Below are 21,660 nucleotides of genomic sequence, written 5' to 3'. Positions count from 1 at the left end.
TAATCCATATAATCATTGTCTCCTTTATCTAAATAATGCTGGCAGGTAAGCCACCATTAGACTATCAAAGATTGGGAAAGCAACAGAAAAGGAAAATAACTCTGTCAAGGTTACTGTCAAGTTTTGTGAATGCCTCCCTAATTAGATCCCTAACTCTCCCCCGAAACCTTAAGACTAATAAAGGTACTTACCAGTTCTCCAAAGTGTTTCATAGCATATTCTAACACCCCGGCAGCTGCCTCTGGCTGCTGTAACTTATTATTAATGCTGAAAAAAAAAAAAAAAGGTGGTTACACTCAACACAACTGAGGGTGGGAGGAGTAGGGATCATTTGTGAGCAGATGGTTCACCAAGACGTTGGGGACAAGGTCCTGGAGGTGCACAGAGAGCATCAATTATCTACTGCCACCCAGAAAGTTTTGCTTGAAAGATTTCATCTCAGAAAAGGTTTTTTGTTTCCTACTCCTAATATTATGGGAGGAAGACTCATTAATAACACCCAACAAGACGGACTAACAGAGTGACTTCAACAATGGGCTTGTGTGTATCAGAGATAATAAGCCTGGCACAGGAGAGGGCAGGGGTCAAGTCTGTTGTTCATAGGGTCACTATGAGTTGTACTCGACTGGACAGCACTAATCACTACCACCACCACCACCACATATGGGAGGTGGGCAGTAAAGAGAATGATAGATAGGTACTTCTTACTTGTTCCAGGGTCTTCCTCCAACCAGCATTTTGCTCTGAATTATGATAAGCCAGAAAGCACTTATTTTAAAATACCTGAAAAACTCTGGATCCCCGTGAGGTCCCACACAACTTTCAATGACTTCTTTCTTTTCTCAATTGCTTTCAGTAATAAAAATCATCAAAATAAAGAAAAATCATCTGACTTTAAGCAACAGAGAGGTAGCACTGAAGCTGGGCCATCTATATGCCAAGGGACAGACTGCTCAAGGGCTATGACTGTCAACTGCTCCTCAGACAGAGTTCATCTTCTGATGCTTCAAGTTCAAACACTCCCTTTAGGACCTAGTCAAGGAGCAACTACTTTCTTTGCACCAGGCTGGGAAGGCACCATGTCTGGTGGTCTGGAGTTTTAGATGCAGCAACGTTTTTCACTAACAATGCACACACGATTGATGTTTGTCCAATTGGGGCTGGCAGACAGTGACTGTGGTGGGGCAAGTGGGGAGTGCCACGGTGGGAGGGGTGGAATCAGCAGTGTTCATCAGAGAGAGGTCCTGACTGGTAGGAGAGCCAGGGGGCCCAGAGCACTGTGCTCTTACGTGAGAAAGCAAACAGAGGCTCAGCCCCAGGTGGTTGTTGTTAGGTGCTATCGAGAACTCACAGCGGCCCCTTCACCAGCAAGTCTGAATCCTATCCTATCCTGTGCCATCCTCACAAACCACTGACATACCTGAGCCCATCGCTACAGTCACGGGGTCAGTACAAACATATCAGCTCACTCCCATACTAATCATAATCCAGACAGATGGAAGGAAGAGAGACAGAAGGAGGTTGAACGTGGACTTGGGAAAGTCATAGGGCTACAATGATAACTGTGCATATAGGTAGGAAGCAAAAGGTGATGTTATCCATTTGAGAGTCTAGAATGACTTAAATGAATAAAGATCCAGTTTCTTGCCCAGAGGACAAACTGTCTACTTGGCTAGAAAAATTTTTTTAAATGGTTTTGGGAAATTCCAGGATTTGAGTTCAGTGTGGTAACATGGCAAGAGACTGCTGCTATAAATATTACTTTTAAAAATTCAAATTCCACCACATTAGTTCCAATAAAATCAAGAGGGATCCACCCAGAAATCTGATGAAGTAGAGAAGTTCACATCTGTGAAAATAATAATTGAATGCCTCATGTTTACAAAGCATTTTTCAAACAATCTTTCCAACCTACTGCTCGTCTGGCCTCCCTAAGACAGTGGGAAGGGAAAGGTTTTATCAGCTCTGTTTTACAGATGAGGAAACCAAGGCACATGACAAGGAAAGGCAGTGATACTCTTCACATCAACTGGAACTATTTTCTCTCTATCCTTTGTTAAGGGAGGCAGAGGATACAGGAGCTTGGATTTGATGTTTAAGTCTTGCATTTAAATCTCTGGAGGTCCAAAAAACAAATTTCCAAACTATGAGGCAGAGTGCAATTTCTGGGTAGACAACCCTCTGCAAACAGCCTCCCCTTGCTCCTAGATGTACCTGCCACTCTCTGCCCCAAGCAGTGCTGGCGATCAGGCACCCTGCAGAGCAGCTTCTGCGCCAGCAACCTGGTGGTGACAGCAACAGTATAGTCCATAGCGTGGAGCCTAGGTGAGGGCCTCATTGTCACTGTCAGTCTCTCTGGAAATCTTTTGGCCATCTGGAGGCTGCCCTCTCCATCCACTACTAGCATCTTGAAGTTTTACATGCCCTGCATACAGTGTCCCCTGATGAAGAAAGGGGCCAGTTACCTGTTTATGGGTCAGCTGAGATAGAACAGAAGTCCAGTTCTTCCTCTATAGAGTTTTGGCAGGACCAGATCCTTACCAACCTAAGCAGGAAGAGGTGCTCCCCCCCACCCCAGGCAGGCTGCTAGGTCCCAGGCCTGAGACTAAAGTCAGCCTCAGGTTTCTGGCCCTTGGCCCTCTTTCTCATCTAAATAAATGTTTCTCAATTAAAAAAAAATCCCTGGAGGTTCAATTTTGCCCACTTATAAACTGGTTGACCACAGCAGGTCACTTTTGAGTCTTAAATTCTTCATCCGTAGAATGGCAATAATCATCTTTCTTACAAAGGTAATTGCTAAGAAAGTCCTTCCTTCATTTGTTTCATCCAAGGATAAAAGTTGTCAAAAAAAGTTACATGTTGCTGTGTATCATCCAGTCAGAACCGACCCATCACCCATCGCTGACCCTCTGGAGAGTTTTCAGAGGCAGTTAATTTCCCAGGAGGAGATTGCCCTTTCTTCTCCTGTGGAGCAGCTGGTGGACTCAAACAGCATGCCTTCAGGATTGCAATGCAGCGTCTTGCCCCTGGGCCACCAGAGCTCCCAAAATGGAACAACGTCCATATCTGGCCGAGACTTGTGCTAGCTCTGGAAAGCCAGTTCAAAATTCTCCCCGAGCAGGACTACCTGAGCCAGTAATTCAGGCAATCATTGTACATAAATCCTCTTATTTATAGGAGTAGAGAGCTGACCGCTTGGAAGATCTGCTAGGTAGACTCACTAGTACTTCTGTGCTGCTGATCAACAAAGAAATAAGCCAGAACTCTCTCCAAAATCAGTTTGCTGCAGGATGCAGAAATGTTTTTAGCATCAGAGTACCCTTCAGGAGGACTTAGGGGAGTTTTTCCGAGCTGAGAATGAGAGGCAAGTGGAAAGGAACTCACTCACTTGAGCAGATTTATGTTGCGTGGTTCCTGATGCCTTCTGTCCCCAGCAGTCAGGAGCTATGCTAAAATCACGTGGAGCTGGATGAACTGTATTAATAATTTGGAAGCAGGAGTAGCATCCACTTCCCCTCCCCCCAAAAAATGGAAATTCTATGAACTTTGAGAATTAATATTTCTGAGTATATATTTGTGATTACCTAGTTCCTTGAACCCAAATAAAGATTTTGAAAGCAGAAGACAGGAAATAACAAAGCCAGGAACGGAACTTTCCTATACAAGTTGTTGTTGTTATGTGCCATCAAGTCACTTATGACCGACTCATAGTGACCCCATGTTCAATAGGCCTGAAACCTGCTCTATCCTGTGCCAACTTTACTGTCTCGACACACCTACCGCCATTACCCTCATCACTGAATCAATCCATCTCATCAACGATCTTCCTCTCTTTCTCTGTCCCTCCACTCTTCCAAACATGATGTTCCTATACATAGTGGTGTTAAAAATTAAAATTCTATCACATTTCTTCCAATAAAGCTATTGAATACTGAGACAGTCCAATAAGCAGCACACATTGTTCTGATGATGGAGGAATTTCTAATAATGAGACATAAAAATCTAGGAGTTTTAACAACTGTCTCTCAATTTTGTGTTTCTAGGAACAAATTATAAACATTGCCTCATTCTGGGGACAAAACAAACAAACAAATCAGCCAAACAAAAAGTCTTTTTCTCATCCAACTCTACTATTTACTATGCATAAAAAAGTTATACAAGCAGCTGATCAGAAGTTTTGCCTTCTTATGGGCAAACAGTGAACTCCCACAAACAACTCATGTAACAGACAGAAAATAATAAACCATCTGACAAAGCATGCTTATGTGTGAACCACACACCTTATGACATTTCCAGAACAGATTTTTGGGCTCATTTACCCTCATTTAATGGTCAGAAAATGCTACTCTCGATTGTGCTGCAACCTCAAAGGCATGCAGTTCGAATCCACCAGCTGCTCCACGGGAGATGGATGAGTAATCTCCTCCTGTGTGATTTACTGCCTCCGAAAACCCACTGGAGGGTTAGTTAGGTGGCAGTTCTAACCTGACTGAACGCAGCAGCAACACACAAGGAAAGTGTAAGCCATGAATTGAGTTTGGCAGTACTCTGGTAATAAAAATAAATAAGTGAAACTATGTGTTTGTATTAGGACAGCCTGAGGCTAGGTCTAAGATTAGTGGAATTCCCTGGAGGTGATCTGTCCAAGTCTGGTTCACCACAAATGGGCAGAGGGCTGAGCACTAGGCTGTGTGCCAGGCTGCCACAGCCCAAGTAAAGCTTAGTCCAATAGCAGACAGGGGTCAATACACATATGCGCCTGGGTCCTATGCTGCAAGCATCACATGAAGTGAGTGGCAAATGGTACGGGTGTGGGCATACATGACCGTTCTGAGTCCCTGGGTCACCAGTCAGACCTATCACACCTGCCGTATGGTATTATACAACTCAAGTGTGGTGTCAAGCCGGCCGGAAGACAGATACAATGAGCTAGGCTATGCTGCACCAGCCTTCTCCCCTTGGGCATCCCATCTTGGCTGGGCCACACAGACCCACACATCTCCTGGGGTAGGGCTGAACACCCAGGCAAAGGCTATTTCCAAGGAAGAAAAAGTACTGGGGAAAATGGTTTGCAGAACTCAGAAGAAATCCTCCAGGATAGAGGGGTGGTGAGGACTTGCTGCTGGGAATAAAGCCTCTGTGTCAACAGGCACCAAGATGAAGGTTTAACATCAAATCCACTGGACAAAAGGAAAATGGAAACTAAAGTCACTGGCACAGTATGCTTATGAAAAGAATGCACAGGGAGTTGTGCAGTATCCAAGAACCACATAATGTGCATGCTATTTATATAAAAATATATAGTACTGTCTAGATACCACAAAGGAGAAAGAAAATAAAAAACAAACCGCCAAACAAACATACCCTCATCAAATCATCCCAGTTCTTTCTGACAAAGTCCAAACTCTCTATGGTGTAAGTCAGTCAGTGAGGAACACTTTCCACTTCAATGTGAGAGGGGTGGGTGAGGACGCAGATAACAAAGCCTGTTAGGGGACAACAGTGATGGCAGCTGCCCTCAGCAACTGCACTGAAGGCTAAAGGTGTAGCCAGAACGTCATGATAAGCTCTTCCCCAACAGTAAGGATAATCACAGAAAAACCCTGACTCTGACTAAATGCTCTAAAATAGACCAGCAAATCTTGAGAAAGTCTGCAAATATTTAATTTCTTGGTTTGAGGCCCTAAAGAAAAAATGACATATGCTTGCTCCCTTGACTACATTCTTCTCTCCCTTCGGTGGAAATTTCCCAGGTCTACAAGGCTGCTAGAAAATGTTAATGGCAGGTGTGGGGGTTCTGGAGAGTTAATGGTGAACAAAGGCATAGTTTTAGTAATTGCTCTTGTTTGGGACCTTTATTATTACTTCTAACTCTATGACTCCTGGCACCTCATTATGAGAGGAAATGGACCATAATCACTACAACAAGAAACTTGTATTTAATGAGATTTCAGTCTATATGCCAAGCATTGGACTTACTGCTTATCTGTTTTAACTCTATTGAGGTAGCACTACTAATAATTCCATGTGAAAAATGAGGAAAACGTGGATCATAGGCTCTTAGAAGTCATCCTTTCCCTTAAAACATCTTATTGTTGAGAAGGATGTTTGGTAACAGTTATGGTTGCATGCAAGTTGCAAGATGTCAAAAACAATGTCTTAGCTTTTGACCATTAGCACCAGTTGGTACTCACTCAATAAAATGCTTATAAAATCTATGAATTGGAGGCAAGAGGCGAGATGTGTTATGTTAGCTAACTCTCTTTAAAATTCACTGTGCAAGAGAAATAGAGTCCTCGTGTACTTTCATTCTAACTTCACGGATCCTGCATTTGTGTCCTCCTCTGGGAATTGAAACTCTGGTCTCCTACACGACTAGGGGATAATCACTACCATACTAAAGAGAATGGCATGCCATTTCAGGACGCTGTATATGATCATGGACCAATGGTACTGAAGGAATAAATCCAAGCTGCACTGAAGGTACTGGTAAAAATTAAGGTCCCAGAACTGATGAAATACCAGCTGAGCTGTTTCAGCAATAGATAAAGCCCTGGATATGCTTACTAATCTATGCCAAGAAATTTGCAAGACAAGCTATCTGGCTAAATAATTCAAAGAATTCTTTATTTGTCCCCCAACCCCCTTTTTAAAAAGTGATCTAACAGTATAAATTACTGAAAAAATATCATTATTATCACTTTTGCTAAAGATCATGAAAAAAAATGGCTGGAATAGTACATTAACAAGAACTGCCAGAGATTCAAGTTAGGTTCAGAAAAGGCCATGGAATGAGAGATATCATTGCCAATATCAGATTTCGGATCTTGATTTAAGGAGAGAGTACCGGAAAGATGTCTACTTGTGTTTTATTGCCTATGCACAGACTATGTGGATCATAAAGTATGAAGTATGGGATTCTAAAACATTTAACTGTGTTCATGTGAAACTATACATAGACCAAGAAGCAGCTGTTAGAACGGAACAAAGGAACAACACATGGTCAAAAAGTAGGGAAGGTAGACACCAGGGTTGTATTCTTTCTCTGAACCTATTCAATCTGAATACTGAGCCAATAATTCAAGAAACTTGACTATGTGAGGAAGAATGTTGCATCAGGATTAGAGGAAGGCTCATCAACCACCAACATTATGCCAATGATACTGGTGGCCTAGTGGTTCGAATCCACCAGCTGCCCCACAGGTAAGGATGGGCAATCTCCTCCTGTGTGATTTACTGCCCCTGAAAACCCACTGGAGGCTCAGCCATGGGCTGGTTCAGACTAGATGGCACACAACAACATCCCTGCTTGCAGCAAAGGAAGATCACTTAAAGCACTTACTGAACATCAGAGTATAGTCTTCGATATGGATCACATTTCAAAATCAAACAAAAATACTCATGACTGGACCAAAAGGCAACATTATGGTAGACGGAAAAAAGAATGAAGTTGTTAAAGATTTAATATTACCTAGATCCAAAATCAACAGCCAAGGCAGCACTAGTTAAGAAATTAAAATATGTGTTCCATTGGACAAAGCTGCCGTCAAAGGTTTCTTCAAAGTGCTAAGGAGCTAGCGTGTTAGTTTAAAGACTGGCCACAGTGTTTTTAATTGCTCTCTATGCTGTCAAATGTTGAACTATGAATAAGGAAGACCAAGGAAGAACTGATGCCTTTAAACTGTAGTGGTGGTGAAGAGTATTAAACATCCCACGTTGTTGTTATGTATTACTAAGTCGGAAACAACTCATGGTTGAATCTCCAGTGGTCTTCAGAGGCGAACTGCACGGGAGGAGACTGCCCACTTTTCTCCCGCAGAGGAGGTGGTGGGTTCAAACTGCATGGCTTTGGGTTGGCAGTTCAGTTCCTTGCCATTAAGCCACCAGAGCTCTTGTGACTATCCTAGGGACTGTCAACAGACCAAGCAAGTCTTGTCCTGGAGGAAGTGGAACCAGGCTGTTCCTAGGACGCAAGGATGATGAAACTTCATCTCACATCCTCTGGGCTTATGTTGTCAGGAGGTGCCATTGTGCTTGGAAGAGTGCTGGGTCAGCAAAGGAGAGGAAGACCCTCAAAAAGATGGACAGACACAGTGACGGAAACAACGGGCTTAAGCATGGCAGACTGTGAGGATGAAGCAGAGCAGCACAGGGCTGGGTTTCAATCTGTTGTTCATAGGGTCACTATGAGTTGTCGTCGACTAGATGGTACCTAACAACAACATGGATGGCCGACATTTCCTCTGATCCCCAAGTTCCTCATGCTTCATTTCTTAATTTCTCTCGGAACCTAATATACCATGAAGCCTCATCAACAGGACATGCAGCTCATCAGGCTTTTCCAAGGCAGCTTGTCTGAGGGTATTCAGCTTACAGACAGAGCTCAGACTGAAAAATGTAGGATCAATAGGCCTATCAAAATGCTTAGGTGTTCCTGACTCCTGACTAGGTCCTTGGTCTCCTGCCTACTTGGATGACACAGGCTGTCCTTTGTTATGTGGGTCCTTTTATACCCACATGTGGCTTTATGAGACTAAAGGAGAGAATGCATGTTAGGTTCCTAAGAAGAAATTATCTTTGCTCAAAGTCCCGTTAATGATAACTGCCTCATTTTATGGGACAGCTGGGAGTGTTATAGAGACTATTCTATAAATGTGCCCTTGTGTTTCACTTCTTTCTCTATCAGCACTGGAGGCTAATAAAGGACAAACTGTTCAAAGGCACAACAGCAGAAGAGTGTTGAACACAAATCAGGCCCCACTGGTGTCTGTCTCCCTAAAAGAGCTTGGAAAATTCTAGAGACACAGAGGTGCAGACAGCAGTATGTCCATGATGACAGTGCAGAATGACAGGCTGACCAGATTCACCATCTATTCTGATGAGTACTAAGGCTAGAATGTTTTGTTAGGATTTTTTTTTTTTTGCGCAAGGATTTGTATGTTTGAAAAAGCTAAAAAAAAAAAAAAAAAAAAAAAAAGAAAAAGCTGATTTTCTCTGCTATCTTAACCTAGGTATTGGGGGGTATTTTGGGGTCGCTATGAGTCGCAAGCGACTTGATGGCACATAACAACAACAACAACAACAGCAACATTCAATTTTCCAGAGAACACCAGCTGTGATCTTATATCACTGTGATCTATAAAAAGCAAGTGTTTGCTGTTGTTAGTTGCTGTCAAGGACAACTCTTAGCGACCCTTTGAACACAGATCTGAACCCAGTCATATCCTGTTCCATCCCATCATTTCTGACACACCTGCAGCCCACTGCAGCAGTCACTGTGTCAATCCACTTTGCACAGGGTCTTCCTCTCTTTCACTGACCCTTTACCTTTCTAAACATGATATTCCTTTCCAAGGAATAGCAGCCTCTCCTAGCAACATGCCAAAAATATGTGAGACAAAGTTTTGCCCTCTTAGACTTTAAGGAGCACTCTGAAAATACTGTCCCCAAGACTTATGTATTTATTTGGCAGTTCAAGGGATACCCAGAACTCTTCTCAAACATCACAGTTCAAAGGAATTGAACCTTCTTCTGTCATTTTTATTCACTGTCCAGCTCTCAAATTAATAAGAAATGACTGAAAAGACCGTGGCCTGAACTAGGCACACCTCAGTCTTCAGACTGACATCATTGCTCCTTAATAATTTGAGGAGGTCTCTGAATGCCAACTTCCCCAGTGTCATAAAACTCTTGATCTGCTGGTTATCAAGAGTGTTGATTGTGGATCCATTGAAGACAGAATCATTGACAATTTCAATCTTTTCTCCACCTATCATGATGTTGCTTATTGGTCCTGTGGGCCAATAACTTCTTGATGTTGAGCTGTAATCCATATTGAAGGTAGTAGTCTTTGATCATATGCAGTAAAGGTTTCAAGTCTTCTTCACTTTCAGCAAGCAAGGCTGTCTCATCTGCATAGGAAAGGTTATTACGAGTCTTTCTCCAATACTAATACCACATTCTTCTTCACAGACTCGTTTCTTGAATGATGTGCTTAGCATGCAGACTGAACAGATATGGAGAAAGACTGAACCCTGCCATACATCTTTCCTTATTTTAAAATATGCAGTTTCCCCTTGCTCTGTTCAGACAACAGCTTCTTGATCTTGGTGCAGGTTTCATATGAGCACAATTAAGTGATCCCTGGGATTAGCATTCTTCTCAATGTTAGCCATAGTTTGTTATGATTCATACATAGTCAAATGCCTTTGCAAAGTCATTAAAATACAGAGAGACAGTCTTTTGGTATTCTCTGCTTTCAGCTGGGATCCGTCTGATTTAACTATATCCCTGAGGCCACAGCCTCTTCTAAGTCCAGTTTGAACTTCTGGCAGTTCTCTGTCAATGTACTGTTCTAGATGGTTTTCAATGATCTTTAACAGTATTTTGCTTGAATGTAACATTAATGATATCATTTGATGACTTCCGTATTCTGTTAGTCCATCTTTGTTGGAAATGGGAAGAAATACGGATCTCTTCCAGTCAGCTGGCCAAGTGACTATCCTCCAAATTTCCTAGCATAAATTGGTGAGCATGTCCAGGGCTGTCTCTGTTAGTTGAAATGTATCAATTGGTATCGTGCTGATTCCTGGGGTCTCATTTTTTGCTAATGCTTTCAGGGCAGTTTGAATTTTCCTTATCATTAGCTCTTGTTAATATGGTTCTACCTGTTATTTTCAACGTAAATCAGTTCTTTTTGGCATAATGACTCTATATATTATTCTTCTATCCTCTTTTTGTTTCCTGGATCATTTCGATTTTGCCCATAGTATTTCTAAGTATTGCAACTCAAGACTTGATTTTTTTTTTTAAATTCTTTGAACTTTAGAAATGCCAAGTAAGTTCTTGCCTTTCCCCCCTCCTACTCCAGCTCTGATGGCCTAGTGGCAAGAAGCTGCTCTGCAATCTCGAAGGCACACAGTTCGAGGCCACCAGCTGCTCTACGGGAGAAGGATGGGCAATCTCCTCCTGTGTAGTTAACTGTTTCTGAAAACCGGCTGGAGGGTCAGTTATGGGTAGGTTCCAATTTGATGGTATACAACACCACCACTCCAGCTTTTTGCACATTCTGTTATAATACTTTGTTTTCTTGAGCTGTCCTTTGAAATCTTCTGTTAATTTCTTTTATATCAGCATTTCTTCCCTTTGTTTTGGCTTCTTGAAGCTCTAGTGCAATTTTCATAGTCTGTTTTATATTTTTCTTTTTAAATTTTATGTTACTTTACATACAAAAGTCATATACATTGTGTTTCATTTATATATTGTCCTTCATGCATTCCCCCATTCACACTGTGTTTCACATTATATTATTACCATGTACTATGTTTTATAAAATTGATCACCACTGATCCATACCTGTCATTAGTCCACCTTTTCAGGTCCCCACTGGATCTTTCCTAATGTCTTCCCCTCCTCACTCTACTACCTTGAGGTTTCTCCCCCTCCTCACCCTCAGCCCTGCTCCTTCCTCCCCTTCTCCCTCTGAACTCTGGAACACCTCTTACCAGTAATTCTATTTTTACACTAATGGTCTTATGCAGTATTTGTCCATATGAAACTCAGTTAGCTCACTCAGCACAATGCTCTACAGCCTCTCCCATGTTATACAGTATTACTGAAAATCATTGCTGCATAATACTCCATCATGTGAACGTACCACAATTCCTCAATTCATTAGTTTGTTGGTGGACATTTTGGCTGTTTCCAATTTCTTGCTATTGTGAATAATGCTGCTATAAACATTGGTGTACAAATCTCTGTTTGTGTCTCAGTTCTATTTTCCTGGGGATATATTCCTAGCAGTAGAATTGTTGGGTCATATGGAATTTCTATGCTAAGCTCTTTGAAGAAATGCCAAACTATATTCTAGAGTGGTTGTACCATTTTACAATCCCACCAACAGGGGATGAGAGTTTCAAGCTCTCCACATCCTTTCCAACATTTATTGCTTGCTGTCTTATTAAACTTTGCTTCTGCTACCAGGGTGAGATGGTATCTAATTGTGGTTTTGATTTGCATCTCTCTTTTTTCCCCCATTTTTAAATTAATTTTAATGAAAATTTATAGAGACTTTGGATTTCCATTCATTCATTGTTGCACTTTTCTCCCTGCCCACCCCTCACCCCCAGTACACTCTTCTCTTTGAAAGGTAAAAGACGCTTCAACAATTTAGATCCTCCCAGAAGAGCTGTGAGTGAGCATTAACGTTACTGGTAAGTATATTCATTTTCTCCTGGACACAAGAGCCTACTATTTGGTCCTAAAAGCCTTCTGAGGTCCTAACTCTTCTCACTATTTCTTAGTTGTTGGAATTGATGGAAAACCTCATAAGCAGTTCCTTACTTCGCCCCTGCCTTGCATGCGGACTTCCGAGCTGTAAAACAACCCAGTGGTAGATGGAATTTGCTCCAGGACTTAAGAACAATAAATGACATAGTTGAGCCTCTACATCTTGTGGTTCCTAACCTTTACACTATAATAGACAAAGTGCTAGTCAATAGGCCTTTTATTTTAAGAACTACCTTCCCTCTGTAACTTGATTTGTGTCACTATTAGAACCTCTACTTGGAACATTATTGCTTTTAATTTTTGACCCATGTACATTTAACTTGTTAGTTAAATTTGTGTCTTGGGGAGCTCTGGTGGCCTAGTGGCAAGAAGCTGCAACTACAATCCCAGAGGTGCACGGTTCGAATCCACCAGATGCTCTGCCGGGGAAGGAGGGGCAATCTCCTCCTGCACCAGTCAGATCTGATTTGACGGTACACGCACATAATAATAATAATAATAATAATAATAATAATAATAAAAATTTGTGTCTTCTAGGCTGCAACAGTTCCATGATACATCTTCAAGGATATGAACATATACAGCTAAGCACAACTGATAACAGTGCATCTAAATTCCAAAATCAATCTCCACCATAGTCTACATGTTTCCTATTGCCAAAGGGGCCCTTCAGAGTAGGGAGAGAAGATCTTCACCCTGAAACCTACAAGCATCCCTTTTCTGCAGGAAGTAGCTAAGAGGATACGCCGGCCCCTTTTCCTTATGAATCAGGGTGAAATCTCTCTCAGGGAGGAGTGATAGGGAATGGAAAGGACACACTGACAAAGGAGATTAATCAGAACTGACTTTGACAAGCACTGTGGCAATGGGTCAATTAAAACAGACTTTCAAGGGGGAAAAAAGAGGAACGAACTGGGGGGGAGGGTAGAGAAAATAGTGCAACAATGAATGAATGGAAATCCAAAATCTCTGTAAATGTTCAGTAAAATTAACAAATTTTAATAAAAAAAAAGAAATGTAAAGAAAGTAGTTAAAAAAAAAAGAAAGGTAAAAGAAAAGCTCCTCCACTGTTTTACAATCCCTCCCCCCAGGTCCACTCCACAATGCAGCCTTCGTTCTGGACAACTGTCATGACAATAATGCCTAATCACATAGCCCTTTTAAACAGTTTTCTCTCTCTTCTGTTTCAATGCAGTATACATTATTTATCCCATCTTTCTCAGTCTCCCCCCAACTCCAACGTCAGCCCTGTATTAAAACAGTGGCACTGTGCAGTATTTTTCTTTTTGGGACTGAGATACTTCACTCAGCATAATGTCCTCCAAGGGTCACCCATTTTGAATATTGCATAATTTATCCAGTTTTTCTCAGTCTTACTCCAACCCTGATGTCAGTCCCATTCTACAACAGTGGCAATATGAAGTATTTGTCTTTCTATAACTGAGATATTTCACTCAGCATAATGTCCTCCAAGGGTCACCCATTTTTTTGAATATTGCATGAGTTCCTTGTTTTTCAATGCAGCGTAGTATTCCATTGTGTGAATATACCACAGCTTCTCTATCCATTCGTTTGTTGATGGGCACTTAGGTTGTTTCCAACTCCTTGCTATTGTGAACAAAGCCACGATAAACATGGGTGTACATATATCTGCTTTGGTGTCAGTTATGGTCTCTTTGGGGTATATTCCCAGTAGTGAAAATGCTGGGTCAAATGGTATCTCTATCTGCAACTTTTTGAGAAAGCGCCATACTGCCTTCCATTGTAGTTGCACCAGCATCTCTCTTTTTTTTTAAAAAAAAAAATTATTTTTGATTTGCACCTCTCTTATTGCCAGTAATTTTGAACATTTCTTCATTGGCCATCCATGTGTCTTCTGTGTAAAGTTTTTCCATATCTTTTGCCCAATTTATAACTGGGTTTTCAGCTTTTTTCTTGTAGAGGTCCTGTAGCATTCCATACACTTTCATTATGAGATGCTTGTCTGAGATGGCATTGCCAAATATGTTTTCCTAGTCAGTAAGGTTTTCTTTTCACCCTATTGGAAAAAGGTTTTGATGCGCACAGGGACTTAGTCTTTAGGAGGTCTCACCCATCCATGTTATCCAGAGGCTCTTCTAACATCCATTTTGGTCTTTTCTTCTTCCTCTGGCTTTATAACAACCTTTTCTTCTCATGGATAAAATTCTTGATGTTATCCCATAACTTATCTAATCTTTGATCATTAGTGTTCAATGATTTAAACCTATTCTGCAGATGATTTTAAATTCAGGTGAGATAGACTCTTAAGATATATTTTGGTTCCTGCGGACTTGTTTTCATTTTCTTCCGTTTCATTTGAACTTGGACATGAAACTGATGGTCTGTTCCGCAGATAGCACTTGGTCTGGTACTGATATTGAGTTTCTCTAATGATTCCTTCTATAGATACAGTCAAATCTGATTCCTGTGCAGTCCACCTTTTGAGGACCATTTGTAAAGTCACCTTTTGTGTTTTTTTAAAAAAGATGTATGTGATGAATAAATCATTTAACGTACAAAATTCAGTGTCCAGCATCATTTCTGTCACCAAGACCACACTCTCCGACTATCATTCCTTCTTCATTATTTACTTTTGCATTCCATTACCAATAATTATGAATGTATCTTGATCTTGGAGAGATTGAAATTGTTAACAGCTTTCGTTTGCTTGGCTCCACAACCAACACTCTTGGTATCAGCAGCCAGGAAATGAAAAGACAAATTGCATTGGGAAAGTTTGCTGTCAGAGACCTCTCCCAAGTACTGATGAGCAATGATGTCAGTCTGGAGATTAAGGTGTGCCCGATATAGGCCATGGTCTTTGCAATTACTTGCTATCCATCAGAAAGCTGGACAATGATTAGGGATGACAGAAGAAGAACTGATTCCTTTGAGTTGTGGTGCTGGAGAAGAGTACTGAATGTATCATGGCCTGCTAGGAGAACAAACATGTTTGTCCTAGAGAGGGTAAGTCCAGGCTGTTCCTTGTAGGCAAGGATTCTGAAGCTTCATCTGACATACTTTGCACATGTTGCAAGGAGGGACCAGTCCTTGGAGAGGGACATCATGCTTAGGAGGGTGGAGGGACAGTGCAGGAGAGGAAGACCCTCAGTGAGGTAGACTGATTCAGGGGCTGGGGTAATAGAGGTAGGTGTATCAGAGACAATAAAAATGGCACGGATAGATCAGGGTTTAGGGCTGTTGTACATAGGGTCACTATGAGTTGCAGGCGACTCGACGACATATAACAACAAAAGCATCCTGATTGCATATCTGGTCAATTTTGGACTGCAAAAGTTAAGAAATCCTTAATATCTTCCTCTTTGGCTCTAGTTGTTGGTGCGTATATTTGAATAATGGTTGTGTTAATAAGCCTTCCTGGTATACAGAGGAATAGTATCTACCACTCACAAAACTGCACTTTTAGGATAGATCTTTATGATAGATCCTCTATTTTTCACTATAAATGCACTTTATAGTTGCATTTTTAAAATTATATTTTATAGAATTCATTTTTTTATTCTCGGCATAACAGATCATATGATTGTCTGATTTAAAATGGCCCATGCCAGTCCATCTCAGGCCACTAACGCCTAGACTGTCAATGCTTATTCATTCCATCTCATTTTGACAACTTCCAGCTGTCCTATATGCATACTCTGTACAATCCACATTGCAATTATCAAAGGGTGCTTGCAGCTGTTTCTCCTCATTTTGAGGGCCTTCCAATCTGGGCTCTTCTTCTAACAGAGGTAATAATACTATATTCCTTTAATATCCATAAGGTTTTCAGAGGCTTGTTGAGAAAAGCAAATAGAAATACTGCCTATCTGCATAATAAACTAGGCAGTGGCTCTGTCAGCAGGATATTGGTGGGGGGGAGGTAATTAAACAGATACAGTCATCCTCATTTACTCCTATCCCACTGCCTATCGATTAAACAAAGCTGTGTTAAAGAGCTTGAAATGGGGATCAATCTTATTTGAGGAAAATGCTTTCCAGAGATAAAGGAAATTAATAAGTAACAATAAGAAATTATTTCAATGCCCCTATTTATCTAATACGTTATACTGGTCACCTTTATTCTTTGAACACCTCTTTTCTGAGGTAGGGGAAATACAGAAGCTGAGTATGCAGCCCAAAGAGAAGGAGCCTCCCAGGGGCTTAGCAGATGCCTGTCAAGAGTGATTCCTGAGAGGTTGACGCTGAGAGCGGGGCCTGTTCAGCGGGGCCTGTTCACTTCTTTATGGCTTTCCCCTCCTGAACTTCCCCTCAGTGCTATTCAGAGGGAGGCTTTGAAGAGAAGCAGGCAGAAAGAGTTGGTCAGGATGCTTACTGCTGGTCATGGTCTTAATGCTGACCTGCAGCAGAGTAATAGGGGCTAGGGCCTGGCATCCCCCTGCCATTCCTGCCACCTCAAAAGAGAAATGTGAAGAACAAGGTTGCGTTCTAAGTCACTGCTGCACAGGTTTCTGGAATGATTTCAAATCTAAAGTCATTTGCTTTGAATGTAATTCTTTGTCCATCTCATTTGGTTATCAACTCCATCTCAAAACTTGGCATGCTGGGACTTGATGTTAACTGCTGTCAAGCCGACTCATGGAGACTAGGAACAACAAATCAAAACCTTGCCCTAGTCTGTGCTATTCTCACAGTCTCACCATGCTCAAAGCCCTTATTAAAAGTTATACAAGCCCATTCTCCACACACCTCCACCCTGTCACAGAGTCCTCAGGTGTGGAGCATCTGCATTCACATCTGGGGGAGGACTTTGCTTTTTCTAGAGTTCCCACTAGGAATTTATGAGAACGTTATCCATCTGCTGGCCAAATGGCTCTGGGCACTTCCTTCTCCTGTCTATTTCTAGTGCCGACCATGGTCTGTATTTCATTTAGTTCCTTCCCAAGAAAGAATTCTCTTAATTCCTGTGGCACTAGCCTGGTGACACACACACCCCACAGTCAACAGGGGCCTGTAGTAGGTCTGCGTGAACTCCTGACCAGCCAAGATGAGGTGAAACTGAACACCACCTGGGTCTGAACTACTCCACCAAACAGTTTTCCTTGTTTTTCTTATAGAGTGGTCACTTCTTCAGACTGAACATGCCCACTTTTCTGAGAACTCAAGACAGGATTACAAATAGCTGTTTCCCTTACAGAGCCGGGAAGATCTGAGTGTGCTGGCTCCTGATGTCTTTATCAAGCATCTCCTCTGGGACTCTGGGAGTAGCAGTCTGGTTTAGGGAACTCAAATGAAATAGTCTCAGTACAATTTAAAAGTGCAAGGAGAGCAGTGCAGACAGAAGGTAAAGTGGGCACACTTGAAATACGACAGACAGGGAGGAGTGTTGTAAAAGGAATTTAAACACAGGCAGCAGGTAAGATAATGGGAAGGTAGGAGACCTTAGAGTTGGCCAACTTAAGCTTTTCATGACCCATGGAACATACAGTAGGACCTATCTACATTTCCCATCTTTGGGGAAGCCGTTATGCCACTTTTAGTGTATACTGCCATCTTGTGGGGGCCTGCATAACTGCGTGACTCTGAAGAAAGGGGCTTCATTTCTTCAACCCAAGCACCAGAGACCCCTTGGGACATATATGTCCCACTGAAAGCTTTTCCCCTCCATTTAATCCACTACAAACACATAATTTCAACACTAAAGAATCCAAAGCAGAGAATAATTCTGTCTCACAAGCATTAAAGACAATAGCAGGATGACAGACAGGTTACCCATATCCTCTATAACAAAGATATGAGAAAATAAATAGATACAGATGATAGTCTTGGAACCCTGAGCTCCAAAGGAAATGACAAAATATGTAATTCAAAGAGTGACTGAATGAAAACACTGAGTAAGAAGATAGATGGATTGGTGAATTATGAACAGATCTTAGATAGCATGGCCATTTTGCATTTTTACAAGCAGTTTTCTGATCAAGGCAAGAATTCAGTACTTCACGAGCACCCACAATAACGGCTGGCTGAAGACCAGAAGGGTCTGATCTTTCCTTGTGTTCCCTATACTCTCCAGATGATCAGAAGGGCTGTCATCTCCCATCCACACCCACCGGGTGGCCAGTGTCACTGCCTCTTACTCTATCCCTGCTCCACCTGAAGCTGGAGTATATACCCCTTGTGGATCTGGTACCTGATGCATGTCGCCCCACATCTGGAGGCATGTGTGCGCTCCACCTCCTAGGGCCAGTGAAGTATACTGTCCTCAACAGTGTCCTGTCTGCGGCAACCTCCTGGGTCAGCAGAAACACCATCACTGCCCAGGTAGTTTGCCTTCAATCACCTGTTGGGTTGGTAGAAACTCTGTCTCTAACTAGGTGTCTTGCTCCTAGCCAATTCCTAGGTTGACAGAAATTCTGTCCCTGGATGGCCTTCTGCCCCAGACATCCAGAGGCTGGCAAAAACTCCATCTCTAACTGAGGATTTTGCCCTGGCCACCACTTGAGATGGCAGCTCTTATCCCTGACAGGGTACCCTCCTTCCAGCTGCTGCCCAGGTTGGCAGAGTCTACACATCTGGCTGGAAATCCAGCCATGGTTAGGTGCCCCATATCTAGCTGCCCCCTAGGTTAAGAAAGGCTCTGTCCTGACTGGGTGAGCAGAAGTTTTCCCTGGATTGGATGCTTGACCTTAAGACTTCTTCTTGGTCAGGAAAAGTTGCCCCACTTAGCCTGGTGCCACACTAGCCCCAGTATTCCATTTCCTTTTTATCTTTAGCCACTATGATTTGTTTTATCTCATCTCTTTCCTTCACCCCTCTACATTATTTCCCTTTATCTCTTCCTTTTGTAACCTTCTCTAGTTTGGTTTTTAAGTTTGCTTCATCTAATGAGAGACGCACTGCCTTGCCACACGTATACCTCTGCAGATCCAACCTCTGGGCAATGTCTGTATCTGCTCATGCACCTCCTGACTGATGACAGACAGCAGTCAATACCAGCCCAGGGCGCCTTCAGCTGTTTTATAGGAACAATGACCAGAGAACAGCATACATGGTCTCACAGCCACTGTTACAGAGGAAGTGAGAGCCCAAGTGCTACTAATCTAGCAAGGTGGGTAGCGGACTTGCTCCACTCAGATCTATTAAACAAAATGACACAAACACAACACTGAAAAGTCTTTGAGGCAACCGGCAACTTCAAATCACATGCAAACCCCCCAAACAAATCCTGATGAAACAAACAAACAAAAACCTAGGACAAGATGGTTCAAATAAAGGATTAAAATATAGAGCCTCCCCAAATCACCCACATTACACACACTCATATTTATTATTGCATTATTCACAACAGCAAAGAGATGGAAGCAACCTAAGTGCCCACAGACAATCAAGTGAATAGAAAATTGATGGTACATTCACACAACAGAATAATACACCGCACTGAAAAATAATGAACTTGTAGAACATTACACAACATGGGGAAGACTGGAGGACATTATTATGAGCAAAATATCTCAGTCAAAAAAGGGTAAATACTGCATGGATTGTTGTTATAAAACAGGATGGATGAGGGTTGTGGGGTTGAGGAGAGAATGGGAAAAGAGTGGATAGATAATGAACACTGCATTAGAAGAGATGAGGGCAAGTATTATCCAAAAGGAATATTAGGCATTAGATGTATGGCAGCAGGGTGGGCTGAGGGAGAAGGAGGAAAGAAAATAAGCAACAATAAATAAAAAAATGAAAAACAAGTATCATCCACAAAAGGATTGAAGAGAAATTTTATGGAATCTATGACAAAGTTAAGGGAAAATGAATTTAAACAAAACAAGAGAGACACACACACACACACAAATCCAAACAAACCAAAAACCCCCCAACCCAAACAATGCTGAAAACACAAAATAAGAAAGTAGAAACCCAGATGATCAATACTAGAATTTCAAAAACTGATAATGCACAGGAAGGACAAATGAATAGAACTGATAAACTGACGTAGCAAAACTGAGGTTGTGTTGTTGTTGGTAGGTGCTGTTGAGTATAGTACTACTCATAGCGACCCTATGAACAACAGATCTGAACCCTGTTCCATCCTGTGCCATCCTCACACTTCCTCATACACTAGAGCCCATTGCAGCAGTAACGTGTCAATCCACCTGGTTGAGGTTCTTCCTCTCCTTCAATGACCATCTGCCCTTCCAAGCATTAAGACCCTCTCTAAAGAATAGCCCCTCCTAGCAACATGCCTGAAGTATGTGACAAAGCTATAAACACTAATTTATTAGAGGCACAATTAAAAAAAGTAACAAAATGAAGAAAACGAGTTATATGGGGCACCATCAAGAAAAATAACTCATATATAGTTAGAATTCCAGAACAAGACACACAAACATACCCCACATAACAACAACAGAAGAAATTATTAAAGATTAGATGAAAGAAAACTTCTCTAATATCATGAAAGATGAGAAAAATATACATTCAAGAAGTTAAACAGTCTCCAACCTGGGTCGATTACAAAAGATTAAAACCAAGATAAATCATAATCAGACCTTCCCAAATCCAAGACCAAGAAACGACCCTAAAGCAGCTCAGGAAGTATAAAAAATTATTTTCAAAGGAGAAGCAATAAGATTAAGCTCAGACTTCCTGGCAGAACCAATGCAGGCAAGGAGGAGATATAGAACGACTCATACAAAACTCTTAAAGAAAAAGAAAGAAAAAGTTGACCAAAAGTTCTATCGCACAGTTAGACCATCTCCAGATAAACAGAAATGACGGGAATAATAAAAACAAGACTAAACTCAGAAGAAATACTAAAGGGATTTCACTGGACAGAGACCAACAGAGGCAGATTAACACACATGACAACATCTCAGAAACCACACACAAACAGAAGCAAACAAAGTAAAATAAAACTGACAACCTTAAAAATAGGTATCAAAGGTATTAGTAAATAAAAACAATGACACAAAAATTAAGTTGGCTTTAAAAAATTTAAGACATTCTTTGGCTGTTACATTTTTCTTTTGAAATGGCAATAATTTATCCATTTGCTATTGCTTTGCTTTGAAACCTAACTTCATCTGCTTGTCTATTTTTAATTTACAATAAATATTTTGTTATTAAGAAACCCAAGCACCACCACAACAAGATAAAGGTAAACAATCCAATTGAAAAATGAACATAGGATATGAACAGACTCTTCACCAAAGAAGACATTCAGATGGCCAACAAGCACATGAAGAAATATGCAAAATCCCTAGCTCTAAGAGAGATGCAAATCAAAACAACCATGAGATATCATCTCACCCCAGTCAGAATAGCAAAATTTAACAGAACAGCAAGCAACAAATGTTGGTGAGGTTGTGGAGAAACTGGAACCCTTCTTCA

General features: G+C 41.5%; 1 protein-coding gene across 1 annotated transcript in view; it reads right to left on the bottom strand.

The window, feature by feature from the left end:
* MTOR (mechanistic target of rapamycin (serine/threonine kinase)) overlaps positions 1-21,660 on the bottom strand; it is a 223,792-nt gene that overhangs the window by 71,358 nt on the left and 130,774 nt on the right. Inside the window, exon 29 of the mRNA XM_006885758.1 lies at positions 192-267. Coding sequence (XP_006885820.1) covers positions 192-267 — 76 coding nt within the window. The remainder of the gene's footprint in view (positions 1-191; positions 268-21,660) is intronic.

Source organism: Elephantulus edwardii, unplaced genomic scaffold (assembly GCF_000299155.1).
Source record: "Elephantulus edwardii isolate Elephantulus edwardi_28Jun2011 unplaced genomic scaffold, EleEdw1.0 scaffold00045, whole genome shotgun sequence".
NCBI lineage: Eukaryota > Metazoa > Chordata > Mammalia > Macroscelidea > Macroscelididae > Elephantulus > Elephantulus edwardii.
This window is presented reverse-complemented; position numbering and strand designations above follow the sequence as displayed.